A 17,170-nucleotide genomic window follows, 5' to 3' on the forward strand; every position below is an offset into this window, starting at 1 on the left:
CAGGTTGCTTCATATAGTTTTCAAATGGTGTTAAGCTGCTGTCCATCTGAGACAAGTGCCTATGCTGCTGTAAAGGCCTCCAGTCTACTGGACACAAGTATTCTTTCAGCTCTTGCTCTAGCTTTGAACTACGCTAACATATATTTATCTGACCATCTAGTATGAACCCTATACATAATTCATCAGAAAGCAGTGACAATATATGTTAAACTTTACAGTATGCAAAGTTATCTGAGTTAAGAGAAGTCAAGCTTGCTATGAGAACAGAAAAGGCTCCAAGAAAAGGGGATGATGCGTCCCTTGCTTTTATACTGATCTAGGCAATGTTTCATTCTAAATTTGAAAGCAAAAAAAATATTCTAGTAATATATTGCACAAACAAATTTTAAAGACATATATTCAAGAAACACTGATTCTCTTGGCAACTGTGGAAAATAAAGTTAATAGTGCCAAGACACAACTTTTATTAGGAATCCATTAAAAATGGAATTGGTTCCAACAAAATTCTTATTTTGATGTAAGACAAAATATACCTTAGCTAAAACCAGTTTTAAATTATGGAAACATATATGTTGTCCCTGGATTGCTAAGCTGTCTTTATTACACAAAGCTTGTTATTTACTGGGAATTTCTAGCTCATAAAATTCAGGAAGACTTCCTCAACTGGATGGTTCCAAGCCATGCTTCAAGCTGAGCACACCAAACAGAAGTATATTCTCCAAAATATCATAAGGGGCAAAAACACAAAGGTTCTCCCCTGGAGATTGATGCCTGGACACAGCAGCAAATGAAAAGTGAGACACTGAATCCTATAAGTGAAATTGTTAGGGAACTCTGCTTGTTAGTCATAAGTGCACAGGTACGTATCATCCTTGCTAATGACTGCTGCTTTAAATAAGAGGCCATTGAAGGAGGGAAAAGTGTCGCCTCTGTCTCTGTCCCACAGAAAGGAGCGACACCACAGCGTTCTTCTCAAAGCAGTTTATTCAGGAACCTTTCTTTCTGCATGCTAACAACAATCTCAATTTTCTTTCCTTTCTCCCTCCAGCCCCCTAGCACACTCCCTTATATCCTCCCTCAACTCCGCCTCTCAGTCCAGACTGTGTAATCTCAGTTCATAGGTCCACGTCACATGGCCTGATCTTGCGTCATGGTGCGCCTGCGCAGCTCTCACAATGGATGTGGCTAGTTTCAGGTGTGTGAGGAAGTCAGGTGCTAGTCATGAGACTTAGCTGCAGTCCCTGGTGCCATCTTGGGACTGCCTCCACACCCGCTCCCCACATCCTTTGTGACTGTATAGCTCAGAATGGCTCCCTACAGGAAAGGAATTTAAGTTACTGCCTAAACATGAATTCTGAAGTCTGAAGAGGTCTTTTTTTTTTTTTTTAAGCTGAGAACAACTCTTTCCTCCTACTTAAGATCATTTTTCTCCATTTGAAGAACAGCTTGCCCACTGCCCAGGGACATAAGAGAAATACTGCTGTTGGAGCACTTCAGAACAGAATGCAGTGACACTATGAAGGGCCCTTTTAGAAGGGCATGGTGATTAGGTGCACAATTGCGTGCTATCAATTGAATTCCACCATCACTTCAAGACTTGTACCACACTAAGGCCACACTTCTGTTTGGTGTTTTATTCACTGTCTGCAGTAAAAACTAACTTTATTTAACTGTTTTGTGAGCGATAACACTTATGAATCAGAATAATTCCAAATTCCTCATCCTGCATTATCAATAAGAGAAAAATGTCTATAATTTAGCAGTACCAATTCCATTAATTTGACTCTCCGATTAAATTACAACTAACATGGAAACAGGAGTATATCAATACTGGTATAGCTTGAGTGTTTGTCAATTAAGAAACATGCTTTTGTTTTTCTTCTTATTTGACAGTATTTCCCAGAAAAAAATTAGAAGTAAAAATAAAAGCATTTGTCTCTTTAAAAAGTCCAAGAAGATGCTTTATAGTCATTAAAAAATTTGAAAGCAAGAAAATAACCTGAGCCCGTATATGTGTGCATACAGCAAGTGTGTATATGCATATATATACTGAGGAAAATTCAAAGGTCACTGTCTGTCTAGAATAAAATGTATTATGAAATAACACTAAACTTTCCCAAAGTTTTTCTCACTATTTAAAATACAAACACACACACACAAACACACACACTCACACACACACTAGTATCCCTGTTCTAAATACTATAGTCAAGCTATAAGTGATATGAAAACTGTCTCATATAAGCAATTTTGTTCCAATACTTAAAATATCTCAGTCAAAGAACTTTTGAACTAGTAATATAAATCCTTTTAGCGTGGATTAATGGCACATATACGTATTACATTGCTTTCTCAAAAAGTTTTGTGTAAGATCCAATTTTTATATGTATTTTGAAATCCCTGAAGATATTTATCTCTATATTTTCCTTAGTAGGAACATTTAACAATGTTTTAAATCTAATTCATCATACACTTAATTTTAATTATACAAAACTTGGAAAGTTTTGCCTTCGATGATCTCCTTTACTTATGATATCATAATATTTCTTCATTATGCTACATTTAGAAAACAAATGCAAGATTCTCTTTCTGTACAAGTGTGGCAAGATGAATGTTACTCCATGACACACCCTGGCTGCATCCTCTCAGTAGACAATTTTTACATAACAAAGACAGCAGCTAAATCTTAAACACTTCCAGAGTACTCAGGGAAAGGGTAAAGGCCCCAGTGAGGCTATACATTAACTGTGAGGTTAAAACATTTCAAAGATACTATTTCAGGAGGAATTAGTCTTGGGGTGAGCCACATCCCCAAATGGCCTTTCCCAATCCTTACAACTGTTACATTTTCTACAGACCAGAGAACCTTCTAGGCATCTAGGATCTTTCCAATGCACGCATGGCCATGCTTATGCTGCAACACAGAGTAACTGAAAACAAGGTGAGACAAGAGATTCCCCATTTCCCATGCTAGCCCTGGATGTGCAACGCTGGGCTGCCACACTGCTGACACTGTAATTATGGTCTGCTTTTGAATTGATGCTGGAGGCTTGAGAATGGCTCTCCTGCAGTTGCACAGCACTGGGGGCACTGAACATGCTGCCATAACTCCTCTTTTTCTACACTGATGTATTAACAGGCAAAGGCTTCTCACATTCTAAAATGTCTTGTTCTATTGAAGTACTTAAAAGTATTGTTGCGGTGGCAGCACCAATATCAGATTCTTTAAGAGTTTGCACTTAACTTTGCTTGTGAACAGAGCATAAGTAGTGAGGTGATAAACACTTTTGGATAGGGTAAAGGTTTCTTCTTCAAGGCCTGCATAAGATTGGGCTAAAATCTCTGGATCAACACATCATGATAAGGAGCCTTTTCCATTAACCTTGCCATGACTTCTTTCCACTTTCTGAAAATATTTATCAGGGATAGATTATGCTGAGCAGAATTCTTCCAGCCTGTAGGTGCAGTGGCAAAGTATGGGAAGCGATCCAGAATTCACTTGTAAATTTCTTTGACAGGCAAACATTTATTTGGTGAGTGTTCAATAGCCATATAAATGAGAAGACTAAAGGAGTAGGGGGGCTTAGAAGATGCTGATTATTTTTCTGGCTTCTGGTAGCCCAGTGGTCCAAAAGATGGCATATCATCTCCCCCTATGTCACAACAGATTAACCACTGGAAGGCCTTCGCTGCCAAGTCTGAGGTTTGTTAGATTACTACTCTCATCAAGCCAGTTCAAGTTTCTTAGTTCGTCATCTGCTGAGTCACTGCCCACTAAAGTGGCCTTTGGCCTAGCAGCATCCCCAGCTTCAGGCACACTTCCCATTTTGTAAATCTGACTCAGTCCTTCAACCTTCTCAGCTCCCGAGGTCTCAGATCTCTTATCTGGAGTCATTCCAATTACTGGACCCATTTATTTATTTCAGCTCAGCCTCAGTGAAGAGGAGGCGAGGGCCGGGCCAGGCCAGACACAATATGGCAAAGCACCCCAGCTGTTCCTGTGGCTCCCAGCAGCCACCTCTGGGACACCCACACACTCTAACAATTTTAAATATTCTTTTCCACTTCGAAGATTTAGAGGTGACATTTTTGCTTTTACTTTTGTAGTTTTGTTACTAGGAGAAGACATATAGCACTTGTATTTTCATGTCTATCAATAAGAATAAATCTGATGAGTAGAAGTCATGTCACAACATAAAGAACTCCAAGAATGACAGAATTCATCTCTGTAAAACAACCTAAAATGAGAGGAACCGTGTCTTAAAATAAGCATCAGTTATCTGTAAATTTCAATGAATAAATCTATAGTAAATAAGTGAGAATTTATTATCCAAACAATCATAATTACTCCAAAAGGATGCAAATAATAGTTGGAAATAACATCAGAGATACAAAGTAAAACCTTGAGAGTTCAGGAAAGAATCATCGTAAAACATGAAAAGACAGGAAGAACTAAAATTTACTAAAAACAGTTCCATCATAATATGTCACAGTTAAAAGATATTAACTAAAATAGAAAGGAAAGCCTAGAAATATTCAAAATTGTGTTTTCATTTTATGTACATTATCATATGGATTTTGCTGGCTTTTAGGGTAGAGTTCACTTCAGATTTAATCTCGCTTTGTAGGAGTCACAATTCTGCACTTAAGCATACATTTTATATAAATAAGACGTCCAAAGTTCATAAAAGTTCATTAGAAGAAAGTAAACTCAAAGATGAAATGAAAGCTATGCTTAAGCACGTGACATTTGAGAACACAGAGGAAAATTATCTCACAATAATCAGAATAAGCTACTAGATATTTTGTCAGTGTTTACTTAATCTTTGAGATATTTTGAAATGAAAGATAGGTCTTTAAAATGTTTTAATGATTTGATTTGGTAATATGAAATAATTGAAGCTAAACAGCCAAAACTGTCTTTGGTGAAGCATCTTAAGTGTGTTTTTGAAAGTGACAGGGTTTTCAAACCTAGTACATGTTAGTGAGCTATGAGCCAAGCCTTCAATTTTGGGTCTGTACTTCAAACACAAGCTCCTGTTACATTTCCTATACAGAATTTCTACTAAATTTATTATCACAAATTCATTTAGCTTTATTTCTTCTTTCACTGATAATGGTGCATGTTTAAAATGTGATCTGAGTTTTAAATAGCAGTAGGGATCTCATCAGAGGTTTTATCTCAATTAGTAAACAAAATATTAAGTAGAAAATGACTTTTTATAAACAAAGTTGACTTTGAGTCATAAATATTTAAGAAAATATAGAAATTAAAAATTAGGTTATATATAACACCATACTTTTGTGATTTATTAATTTCAGAGTATTTTGTCAAATCTTCAATAATATGTATTTTAATTATTTATAATTACTTCATTTCACTATATCTCCATATCTACTCTAATTAACAGAATTTTTTTTGTGTCTAGTTTGAACATATTTTGAAAGTATGCACTAAAAATATCTACTTATAACAATGGCTTTTTGTTGAACTTCAAGATTTTTATTTTCTAATGACAATAATCTAAATATAATTATTGTTATATATTTATCAGGGGACAAATATACTTTTACAGAAAAATAAATCCATCTCTTTCAAGGTACGGTTAAATATCCCGATACACAACTGGAGCACAGTAGCCAACATTACTGTGGAAGGAAGAAAATCTTTACCTACTGAAGCTGAGGTAATTCCCCTGAGCATACAAGAAACTGGCAAAAAGCAGTACCTCAGTGTCTATGATGGCAAACGAAATTCATTCAAGTTTCAAGTCTATGATGGCAAATGAAATTCATTCAAGTTTCAAGTCTATGATGGCAAATGAAATTCATTCACGTTTCAAGTGTTCTGATTTATCTGCACCTACGAAGCCTAACAATGATGAGTTCTGAAGTAAGAAATAAAAATTCAATATTTTAATAAAATTTTGTTATGGCACCTTTTTATAATTTTTTAAACCAATCTTAGGAAAATAATTCTAAGTTTCAGATCATAGTCATAGTGCTTTATTGATATGGTTACATGAAGATCTGCTACATAAATATTGAAATGCCAAGTGAATAACTATTGTCAAGCCACAACTGTATCATAGCAACCCACCAACATGAAAAATCAAACTATGCTGGGCCTGACTATGTGCTATGGAAATATGAAGAGAAATGGAAAATTAGATACCGCAAACCTCAGCCAAATTTTAATAGATAATATTAAAACTAATATAGCTCTGATAATTTTCCTTCAAAGATAAATGAAAATTAGTTACTGAGTCTTTGGGAAATAAAAATCTATCTTGGTGAATATATTTTAACTTTCTCTGTTATCAAATCTCTTAAATTTATCTGTATTCAGTATTAAAAACCTTGTTTTTTGAAATATGTTATTAACAGCTCTTGAGCATGCCAAGTGAAAATAAAATTACAATATTTAATAAGAGTGTCCCTAAAATCCAAGATATTATAATTCAAGAAATTTAAGTTTTGAAATTACATAAGAGTACAATATACTTCTAGAAAACATGCTTTTTTATCATTAACCCACTTGTGACATGATTTTCCTTGTTCTTAAGTGCGTGTTTAGTTCTTTTCTGTCAGAAATTTCAAACAAAACAACATAAAAGATGACTACAGGAAGAAAATTACTTGCCAGGAAACTGGGACTGTTTTAATTATAATTAGTAATCAGAGAATTTCCTTCCCATTATATTGATCAGATGAATCTGAACTTATCAATGGAATTTGATCCTTTTGCCTTGCCTGCCATTAACTTTAACGTGAAAACAGCTCATTGAGTGGTGACAAAACCGAAGCTGAATCTTTAGGAAAACTTCACAAGGGTGGACAGGAGGAGAAAGTGAAAGCAACAGTAGGTAGTGATGGCTACCGTTGGGTTTAAGAAATCTATTCAAAGTTGTTATGTCTGTGTCAGTAAACATTTGAAATAATCTAAAGTCTCTGAGTAGATGATTTGTTTTCTAGTTTGCTTTCTATTACTATGATAAAGGCCATAACCAAAGCAACGTAGGGAGGGACAGATTTATTTTAGCTTACAACTCCTAATCACAGTCTGTCACTGAGGGAAGTCAAGTCAGGATCTCAAGGTAGGAACCTTGAGGCAGGAACTGAAGCAGAGACCATTAAAGAATGCTGCTTTCTGGCTTGTTCATTATGGCTTTTTCCATCCTGATATGAAGGGAAAAAAAGAGAAGTCGAAACAATCTTCCCAGTGGTGGACCACCCACAGTCGGCTGGGTCCTCTCTCCTTAATCATTGGTCAAGAGAATCCCTCAGATTCGGTTACAGGTCAAGGCTATAGAGAAAATTTTTTAAACTAAACAATTTTAACATGTTTAAGTAAGAAAACCAGAGTTCACAATTAAACTGAATTTCATTTTTAACTAAGGTAGATTTATTCAAAGTTAAAACATTTCTTTTTATTTTCAACTTGGATACGCTTGTGCTAGAAATGACAGAAAGAAATCAAATATTAAGTTTGAAAACAATAGTTATTTCTAACCATTTTATCTCAAGAATTGTCTTTAAATTATCGAACATATTTCAATAATAACTACTATCGTAGAGGTGGCTACAAATGAGCATTCAATTAGTTAGTTAAGTGGCAAGCATACACCATCTCATTCCCATAGGATACCTATAGGATAAGAAGTGTTATTTTCTATATTTAATAAATAAGTAAATTGGGGCTCTGAGTAGCTGAAGAAAATGAGTAGTAAATTCAAACTTCTGACCTATTCTAAATCCAATTCTCTTAAATAATATGCTTTAATGTTAGTGCTAGCTATTGCCTGTTGAAGGACTGAAGAAGACCACCACTTATTTTTATAATTTCCTATAAAGCTCTGGTACTGTGATGTACTAGAGGAGAAATTAAGAATTTGTCAGGTGTTCACATTTTTGTACTCTATCTTATTATTACTCAAATGTAGAGTGGGTTAATTGTGGCATATTTTATAATAGGAAATATCCAGTGTCAAACTTACATTAAACAATGCATAAAGTGATAGATTGAATGTTATAAAGCATAAACTATACCATCAGATACAAAGATTAAACAAAATTGATTGCCAAACTGAAGTGTTACCTGAAAATTACATATCACTTTTTGTTTGTGCAAGAATTAAATAATTAACACAAAATAATTAACACAACCACAGAAACATCCAATTACCTGCCAATTGAATTTAGCTATGCTATAGTGCTTACATTGAACTTATAAAAATAATAATACACTATCAAAACATTCCTTAAGGGAATATAGATCCATCTCAATAAAATAAATTATGCATGATAATTAATATATAACATAAAACTAACTTTGGGAAATTCAAAACAATTCCAAAAGCAACCCACAACTCATAAACCTTCTCCAAATTTGCTGTAAAGGGTCCTTCCGCACAGCATGCAAAGCTTTACCCTCTTCAACAATGCTCCCTGATGATAGGATTCCCGTTTGCATTTTTTGGTGACTTTTACTTCCACCATAGAAAATTCAAATGATTTGGTTGATCTTTGTCCATGTTTTTGAAATGTGTTATAATAACGAAATGTAGCATCATTTGACAGGATTTAAAATAATGTCACTAGAGATAAAGGTACCTCATCTGTGTTTTCGCAGGGACAATGGAAAAAATTATTCATGAATGAAAAACAAAAAATAATCCTGGAGTTCTTATAACTATTAAATTTTTAATTAAGTGTCACTGTACTAATAACCATATTTGCTATCTGTATTTTAAGTATGTCATCAAGAACTAAGAATTTTGAATAATTTAGAAGTAGCTAAAGAATGACATTGTCATTGTGGTAATACATTTTCTTACTTCATTATTGTTTTTGATGAAAACATATACCTAATAATAAGTACATTAAAATGGAATTCAAACTCAACCAAACAAAACTATTAAGGGGGACAAATAGGAAACAATAAACAAAACCTTATATACCATACTGTTCAGAGCACTATACTTTACACTATCATAGAACGTCTTCTGTTAAAAAAATCTTTATATGTTAAGGGAGACATCAATGCAAGCAATAAACTAAAACTTTCCCCATATAGCCAGCTTCTGTGAACTTAAGCATGTCCTCCATTTTAATTTGTTGGTATTTTGAAATCCCTACGATTCTTCTTTGCTTAAAATAAATGGTCCTTTATCTTTTAAGGTCATTTGTGGCAACTGTCCTTGCCACCAAACTCTCCTCAATCAATTAGATGTGCTGTTTAGTCTGCTTCAGTTGCTGGGGTGACCCTATGCAGGAGATCAGTCGTTTTTCAATTCATGTTTTTCATCAAGTAGACATAGCTTTGAAATATTAAAAAGAAACCCACTAGCATAACAGTACACTTACATCACTATTAAAATGTTTTACTTAAAAATTCAACCCAGAATACATATTTTATAATTATAAAAAAATGCCTAAATTTTATCGAGTTACAAATATTTGGATTAATTCAATAAATTTTCTTAGGTGCTGAAAATTAGAAGTGATGAAAAGAAATTGGAATATTTAATTCTTTACAAAGTTTACTTTAGAAATATTAGACACTTAAATCACCATAAAAAGCTCATCTATTAAAAGACCCTGTTTTCAACATCACATTAACATCGAAGCTAAACAGTTGGCCGTGTCATTCAGGATCTGAAGTAGAAAAGTCTATTGTGTCTCCTCAAAGTGGTGCTTCGTGAGAGTTTACTGCAGGAAAAAAGGTTCATGAATGCTTTTGATTTCAAAGGAACCTTTGCAAATATTTAATTTAGCTGGTATTTGAAATAAGGGCCACTTTAAAGATACACACACACACATACACACACACACACACACACATATATATGTGTATATATATTTATACATATGATGCATATACATTAGTGTTATATAAATATATATTTTATATTGTATAAGTAAAATTTGTTGAGTTGATTGAAATATTTGTGATTTAGTAAACTTTAGACATTTTTTTACAATCATAAAGTATATACGCTGGGCTGAATTTCTGAAAGAAACATTTTAATACACAGGCGCGCACACACACACACACACATACACACACACACACACACACACACACACACACACACCCTGAAAGACCCTTGTACATACACATCATTAAATATATATATACATACACATTTATACTTAATATAATATATAAAGATATATATTCAAATACAATAAAGGTACAAAATACAGCCTGATTATCATTTATCTCTTTGGGCTGGTACATTAATTTCTCCTGGAATCAGGTATTTGTGTTATTGAAGATAGAAGTAAGTACTGAAATTACATAATTAAACAGTTGTACTAGGTGAAAAAATGTCTGAAAGTGTAGCTTCTGTTTTCCCAGCAATCATCTGTTTTGTCATTCTCTTTTAAGAGTGATGAAGCGAAGCTGCCTATTCTCTTGCACTTTAGAAGTATGGTTGGCATTTTCTTAGGGAGGAAAAGCATCTGAAGCGTTGTTGCCCTCTCATGAAATAAAATCCTCGACAACCAAGTTATCTCATGGATCACGTTTATTTAAGGGTCTTTCAGGATTTGGTAGGAAACTGAGCAATACGTCAGAAGCTTTATCAGTAGCATGGACAGACAGGTGTTCTTTGGCTTCTAAGAAGTCTGTGAAAACAGTCCAGTTAGAAACTAAAGACTATTAAATGATGAGGAGGATGGAAGAGAAGGACACAGTAGGAAATAAGGGACACCAAACACTAAAGGCTATTTGAAAATCATATGGACATCTACTACTATAGAAACTTCCCAAAATATACATATATGAACTGAAATCTACAATCATGGCATGCCTTCAATCTCTACTGGGTAGAGTGATACAACTGCTATGGGGTAACAGCTTTCTGATTGGATTTAAGACGCATGAGATGGAATTCATACTTGACACTAGCAAAATGGCCAAGAACCTTAGGTAAGATAAGTCATGAACCTAGCTAAAACCTAATACTATTATTCTGCTAAAGCATCACAGCCATCAAGCGATGGATAATGATATTCTGTTTGTTATACCCATAGATAAGCACGTCTCTCGGCCTTCATCAGAGAAGCTTCTTCTTGCAATAAATGCCAACTAGCACAGAGACCCATAACTAGACAATGTGCAGAAAGAATGAGACATTGGGGCACTCAGTTCTTAACGGTATGTCTTTATCAAAGCCCCCCTCCACTAAAGGCTCAGTGATCTCTATGGAAAAGGAGGCAGAAGGATTCTAAGAGCCATAAATAATAAATGAAGCCAAGGGAACATTGTATTCAAGACTAAACAGTACTGATGCATATATGAACTCACAGGGCAACATGCATAAGGTCTACACAGGTACAAGCTAGACAGGGTCACAGAACTGAGAATGGCAGGTGGCCATGGGCACCTACCGATAACCAAGAAGCATATGCATTGACACATGCTTGCAAAAGAAAGAAATATATTTCTCCCATTCACTGGATATATTAACTATACCTCAAAGCAAGCTCCAGGCCGAGGAGTACTTGACTAGGACAAAGTAATCTGAATGGTATTTTTTAGACTTGTCACACTTTTCTTTCTTAGAGCACTTTCTGGTTTCACTGGTCTTTTTTCTTTTTTCTTTTTCCATCTTTATTAACTTGGGTATTTCCTGTTTACATTTCGATTGTTACTTCTTTTCCTGGTTTCCAGGCCAACATCCCCCTAAACCCCTCCCCTTCCCCTTCTATGTGGGTGTTCCCCTCCCCATCCTCCCCCAATTACCACCCTCCCCACAACAATCACATTCACTGGGGGTTCAGTCTTGGCAGGACCAAGGGCTCCCCCTTCAACTGGTGCCCTTACTAGGCTATTCATTGCTACCTATGAGGTTGGAGCCCAGGGTCAGTCCATGTATAGTCTTTAGGTAGTGGCTTAGTCCCTGGAAGCTCTGGTTGGTTGACATTGCTGTTCATATGGGGTCTCAAGCCCCTTCAAGCTCTTTCAGTCCTTTCTCTGAATTCTTCAGCAAGGGTCCCGTTCTCAGTTCAGTGGTTTAATGATGGCATTCGCCTATGTATTTGCTGTATTCTGGCTGTGTCTCTCAGGAGAGATCTACATCTGGCTCCTGTCTGCCTGCACTTCTTTGCTTCATCCATCTTATCTAGTTTGGTGGCTGTACATGTATGGGCCACATGTGGGGCAGGCTCTGAATGGGTGTTCCTTATGCCTCTGTTCTAAACTTTGCCTCCCTATTCCCTGCCAAGGGTATTCTTGTTCCCCTTTTAAAGAAGGAGTGAAGCATTCACATTTTGATTATCTGTCTTGAGTTTCATGTGTTCTGTGCATTTAGGGTAATTCGAACATTTGGGCTAATATCCACTTATCAATGAGTGCTTTTGTGTTTTTATAATGTGTGTGTGTGTGTGTGTGTGTGTGTGTTTGTTTGTTTCTTTGTTTATTGTTGTATTGGTTTGAATTTTAGAAAGAACATAAACTAGGCTGGGTACAGAAGTGGGGAGGTTCTAGAAGGAATTAGGGTAGGGGGAAACCTATCAGAATATATTGTGTGCAAAAAATTCAATTAAAATGTTAAAAATAAGAAAGAAAAGACTCAGTTCACTTAGAAGGAGCTTCATTATTACCTAGGGTTGGGAGTGGAGAGCAATTGACCACTCTCATGAATGGCAGTATTATCTCTGAAAATTTCAAAATGCATCCTGGAGTGAGGTATGGAGTAGAGAGCCACCCCTCCAAACTAATTCACTGAATCAAGATCCAGCCTTTATAGAGCCAAAGCATTAAATCTAAGCTCTTGGCAGATAATTTTCTATATCACCCAGTTACCTACTCTGCTGCACAGGTTTGCCTTCAGGGGTTAGTACCAAAACGGTGAGGCCAGAGTATCTTGTAAGGGAGGTTTCCTGCCAGTTAAGAGAGACTGCAGCTATGGTTGGAACAAATCCTAGAGCGCTTCCCTTTCTTTCTTTTTTAAAAACTTTATTTATTTATTATATATAAGTACAGTGTAGCTGTCTTCAGACACACAAGAAAAAGGCATCAGATCCCATTACAGATGGTTGTGAGCCACCATATGGTTGCTGGGAATTGAACTCAGGACCTCTGGAAGAGCAGTCAGTGCTCTTAACCACTGAGCCATCTCTCCAGCCCCCCACAGCTTCTCTTTTTAAGAATCACTGAAAGGACCTAAGGCAAGAGAGGTCTATAAAATTATGGCAGAATGTAAAGATTCCATACTTTCTGAACTCTAAGCTATCTCATCCCTTACTTTATAATCTCTCTGAGGGTCTGGTAGCTGGAGAAATTGCTAGCTCACTGGAACATTAATGTCCTTTCTTTTTAGTTATTGCTAGAAGTCACACAAATGCCTGCTCAGCCGCTGAGGGGCACTCATTATTATCAGGTCTGAAAAGTGAATAAAAATCCATATAAAATATTCAAAATTTCCATAGTAATGCATTAAGTGTGACCCCCATCTCGTAGCCTTCCATACTGCATTGGGGTCATCCCTACTCTTACAAAGACATTCCAAACTAGCAGTGATTAAGTTAAATGCCCCCCCCAAATGCCTTAATTCAAGCTAAACTTGCTGGTAAGAGCTACAAGAATGTCATCTGCACATTGATACTAGCAGAAGCACAGGCTGCAGGGTGATGGTCCATGGTCCATCTCGCTCTCCTGGGCACAAGACATGGGCAGAGTGCCAACATCTTGCTCCTCCACTTCTGGTGGGAATCTGTGGCTCTGGATCTCCTTCATAAGTTGACACATTGGCCGTGACAGTACATAGTAGATGTTTGGCCTCTGGAACCCACTGAAAGTAGAAGCAGCAGCAACAGTGTATGCACCCATGGTCTCAACAGCATCCAATCACCCACATGCATTTCAGGCAGGCTACAGCGCTCGATGATCCGATCAATGTCATCACATGTTGGTCCCCAGATGCTGGATGAGTAATACTCATCTGGCTTGGGTCTCTTCTGCAGCAGGGCTTTCACATTTGCATGATCATAAAGCATGCAGTTAAATGATCCATACACTCCATCATTCACATTGTGCATGAAGGCTTGCTCATTTCACTCATCTTCATCGTCAGAGCTGGGCTGCTCCTTCCACACTGTAGAATTCACTTCACCCTATAGGCTGAAACTGAACAATCAGCTACTACCTGGTTATGAGGACCTGAAAGGGAGTACTATGACATCACAAATGGCATCAGAGGAAGCAAGAGTTTGGCTTTCTTTCAAGTTACTCCAGGACTAATAAACCTCTGCAGCTCCATAGGCTGGCAACCCACCACCAGCAGGCACTTCTCTATGGTCCTCCCCTTGAATGCTCACTAAAGAGACATTAAAAAAACTCCCACAATTGTTCTATGATGGGACTCCCAACCTCTCTCCATTGCTTATTGCTAACACACACACACACACACACACACACACACACACACACACACAACTATTTCATTCGTAATAATTGTCATGTGCATTCTTACAGAAGAAAAAGAGTTACAAATTTCTTTGTTTTGCTTGGGAAGGGATCAGATCTGGTTGGTAATTGCCTTCCTGATCAAGAGCTATTTCCTTCATGGTTAACCAAACATCAGCTCCACTCAGCTGGTCTCGTTTTAAATATCACCAAAAGTGAATAGCTCCAATTACGACAGGAAACACATTTCCCGACATGAAACAAGGACCAGAAACAGATTTGTTCATGTCTCAAAATACTTCTCAAATCAGGGATAGGCAGGCATGTTATTCCTTTATCCCTTGCACCCTTCATGCCTTATTCCCATAAACTCATGCACGCACAACACACACACACACACACACACACAGACACACACACACACACACACACGCACACGCACACACACGCACACACATTTTAAAAATTGTGATAACACCAAAAAACCTTTTTTTATGATTTCCCTATGAAAAATAGCTGAAATTTCTTTCTTTACAGTGATATTTTCTATTTTAAAGTTGAAAAAAAATCAAGGGAAAGTCATAAGCAGGAAGCAAAGTGCCTCTTCTACTTTGCTTGGGAAAGAGAAAAAACACCAGAAAATTATGTCAGAAACTATCACGCTCCTCTTAAGATGTTGATTACAAATATTTGTTGGAAATTTCAAGAATTTGAGCATCTATTCACAGGATTTTTATGCATCTCATCCTCACAATTTGGAACTTAACTTTGAGAAAGCTGTGAATCATCCTTTGGTCACTAGATCCCATTTAAGGACTGGATGTTACTGTTTTGTAGCCAAATGCCAGACAACAGAAGTTATTCTCTTTCCTTGGACAGCACGTTGCCTCTGGTAGTAGAAAAAAAAATAAAAGGAAGAGTATTCGAACTTTGTTCCAATTAACCCATACCAATCAACAATTTGTTTTCTTGGGGAACCTCTCCAAGTAAAGGATAAAATTTTTGAAGTCACTATGGATCACTCCAATTAAGGTCATAGTCCTTTACAATTCTCTCTGAGCATTCTAGAGATGATAAACCTGACAGAATAAAATAAAATAAAATAAAATATGGTCATGGTCTGAAATATATTAAAAGACAAAGTTATCATTTGTATGTGTGACTCTGGGGACTGGAAGACTAAACAGATATTGAGAGTATCCACGCTGTCCAGATCATGGGACTTACCAGACCACCTTCTTGGGCTCACTGTTTAAGTTTTTTACTTAGCAATGAGGATGAGGGTGTGTGTGGAGTGGAGTCTCACCTGTTAAGTTGCTAAACTGCTATTGGTTGGGTCTTGAAAGAGACTTTCAACCGTAGATGCATCTGTTTGGGATAGAAATGTGAATGTTCAGAGCCTGCCCCACATGTGGCCCATGCATATACAGCCATCCAATTAGACAAGATGAATGAAGCAAAGAAGTGCAGGCCGACAGGAACCGGATGTAGATCTCTCCTGAGAGACACATCCAGAATACAGCAAGTACATAGGCAAATGCCAGCAGCAAACCACTGAACTGAGAACAGGACCCCTGTTGAAGGAATCAGAGAAAGGACTGGAAGAGCTTGAAGGGGCTTGAGACCCCATATGTACAACAATGTCAACCAACCAGAGCTTCCAGGGACTAAGCCACTACCCAGACTATACATGGACTGACCCTGGACTCTGACCTCATAGGTAGCAATGAATATCCTAATAAGAACACCAGTGGAAGGGGAAGCCCTTGGTTCTGCCAAGACTGAACCCCCAGTGAATGGGATTGTTGGGGGGAGGGTGGTAATGGGGGGGGAACACCCATAAAGAAGGGGAGGGGGAGGGGTTAGGGGGATGTTGGCGGGAAAAGGAATAACAATCAAAATGTAAATAAGAAATACCCAAGTTAATAAAGATGAAAAAAAGAGAAAAAAAAGAAATGTGAATGTTGCATTTTAAAGCCAATTCACATGTTCTATTTGTTCAGTCATTGCGAAGCACTCCCTTCACCTTCCCATTCCCTTACCATAACCATTAGGTATGACAACCTAAAGCTCAGACAAGGATTCAGACAGACAAGGAACCAAAGAGAGAAACAGAGAAGATGAGGTCCCTCCAGCACCCCCGAGGTCCTGAAGGTTACAATCATGCTATTGTGCTTTCATGGCTGACCTTGAGTCAAAGCAGGTTGAAATTACATTGAAGAAGGTTTCAGCAGCGTCCGTTCTAGGAAGTAACAAGTTTTGCCCCTCCCACTGCTGGCAAAAACTTCAAGTTCTCTTGTGCAGTCAGTTCACTTGTGCTCCAACCCTAGGCTGAGTGACCTCTGGGCTCCCAGAAGACCTAGTGCGGCCATCCTTGAAGTGGAAGAGCTCCGGTTGAGACTCATCTGCTATTTCCATCATGGACACAAAGATACCTCCTGCTGCTTCTAGCCTGCCAGGTAAATACCCCCATCTTTCTGGCCAGTCTGTTGGTTTTCTTTGGGTACCTTCTGCAAATGTGGTGCTCATAGCCTCTGTCATTTCTTTTAGATATCAGTCACATCCTTCCAATTAGGAAGATTCAGTTGAAGTCAAACGTGTTGGTGTCATACACCTTCACGTGGAAATTCTGGCAGAATCCTGAAACTACTACTTTTTAGAGCGTCAGTTCTCAACCTGTGGGTAGCAAGCCCCTTGACAAACCTTTCTCTCTAAAAATATTTACATTAGTATTTGTAACAGTAGTAAAATTGC

At 37.2% G+C, this 17,170-nt stretch overlaps 1 protein-coding gene and 1 pseudogene across 2 annotated transcripts in view; one reads left to right on the forward strand and one right to left on the reverse strand.

The window, feature by feature from the left end:
* The window catches only part of Tbx22 (T-box transcription factor 22), a 51,050-nt gene that overhangs the window by 11,885 nt on the left and 21,995 nt on the right, over positions 1-17,170 (forward strand). For both annotated transcript variants that reach the window (XM_006257159.5, XM_006257161.5), the window contains exon 2: positions 16,747-16,875. In XM_006257159.5, the coding sequence (XP_006257221.1) occupies positions 16,836-16,875 (40 nt within the window). In that variant the 5' untranslated portion in view covers positions 16,747-16,835. The remainder of the gene's footprint in view (positions 1-16,746; positions 16,876-17,170) is intronic.
* On the reverse strand, positions 2,910-3,913 carry Foxn2-ps1 (forkhead box N2, pseudogene 1; annotated as a pseudogene).

This window comes from Rattus norvegicus, chromosome X (genome assembly GCF_036323735.1).
Source record: "Rattus norvegicus strain BN/NHsdMcwi chromosome X, GRCr8, whole genome shotgun sequence".
NCBI classification, from domain to species: Eukaryota; Metazoa; Chordata; class Mammalia; order Rodentia; family Muridae; genus Rattus; species Rattus norvegicus.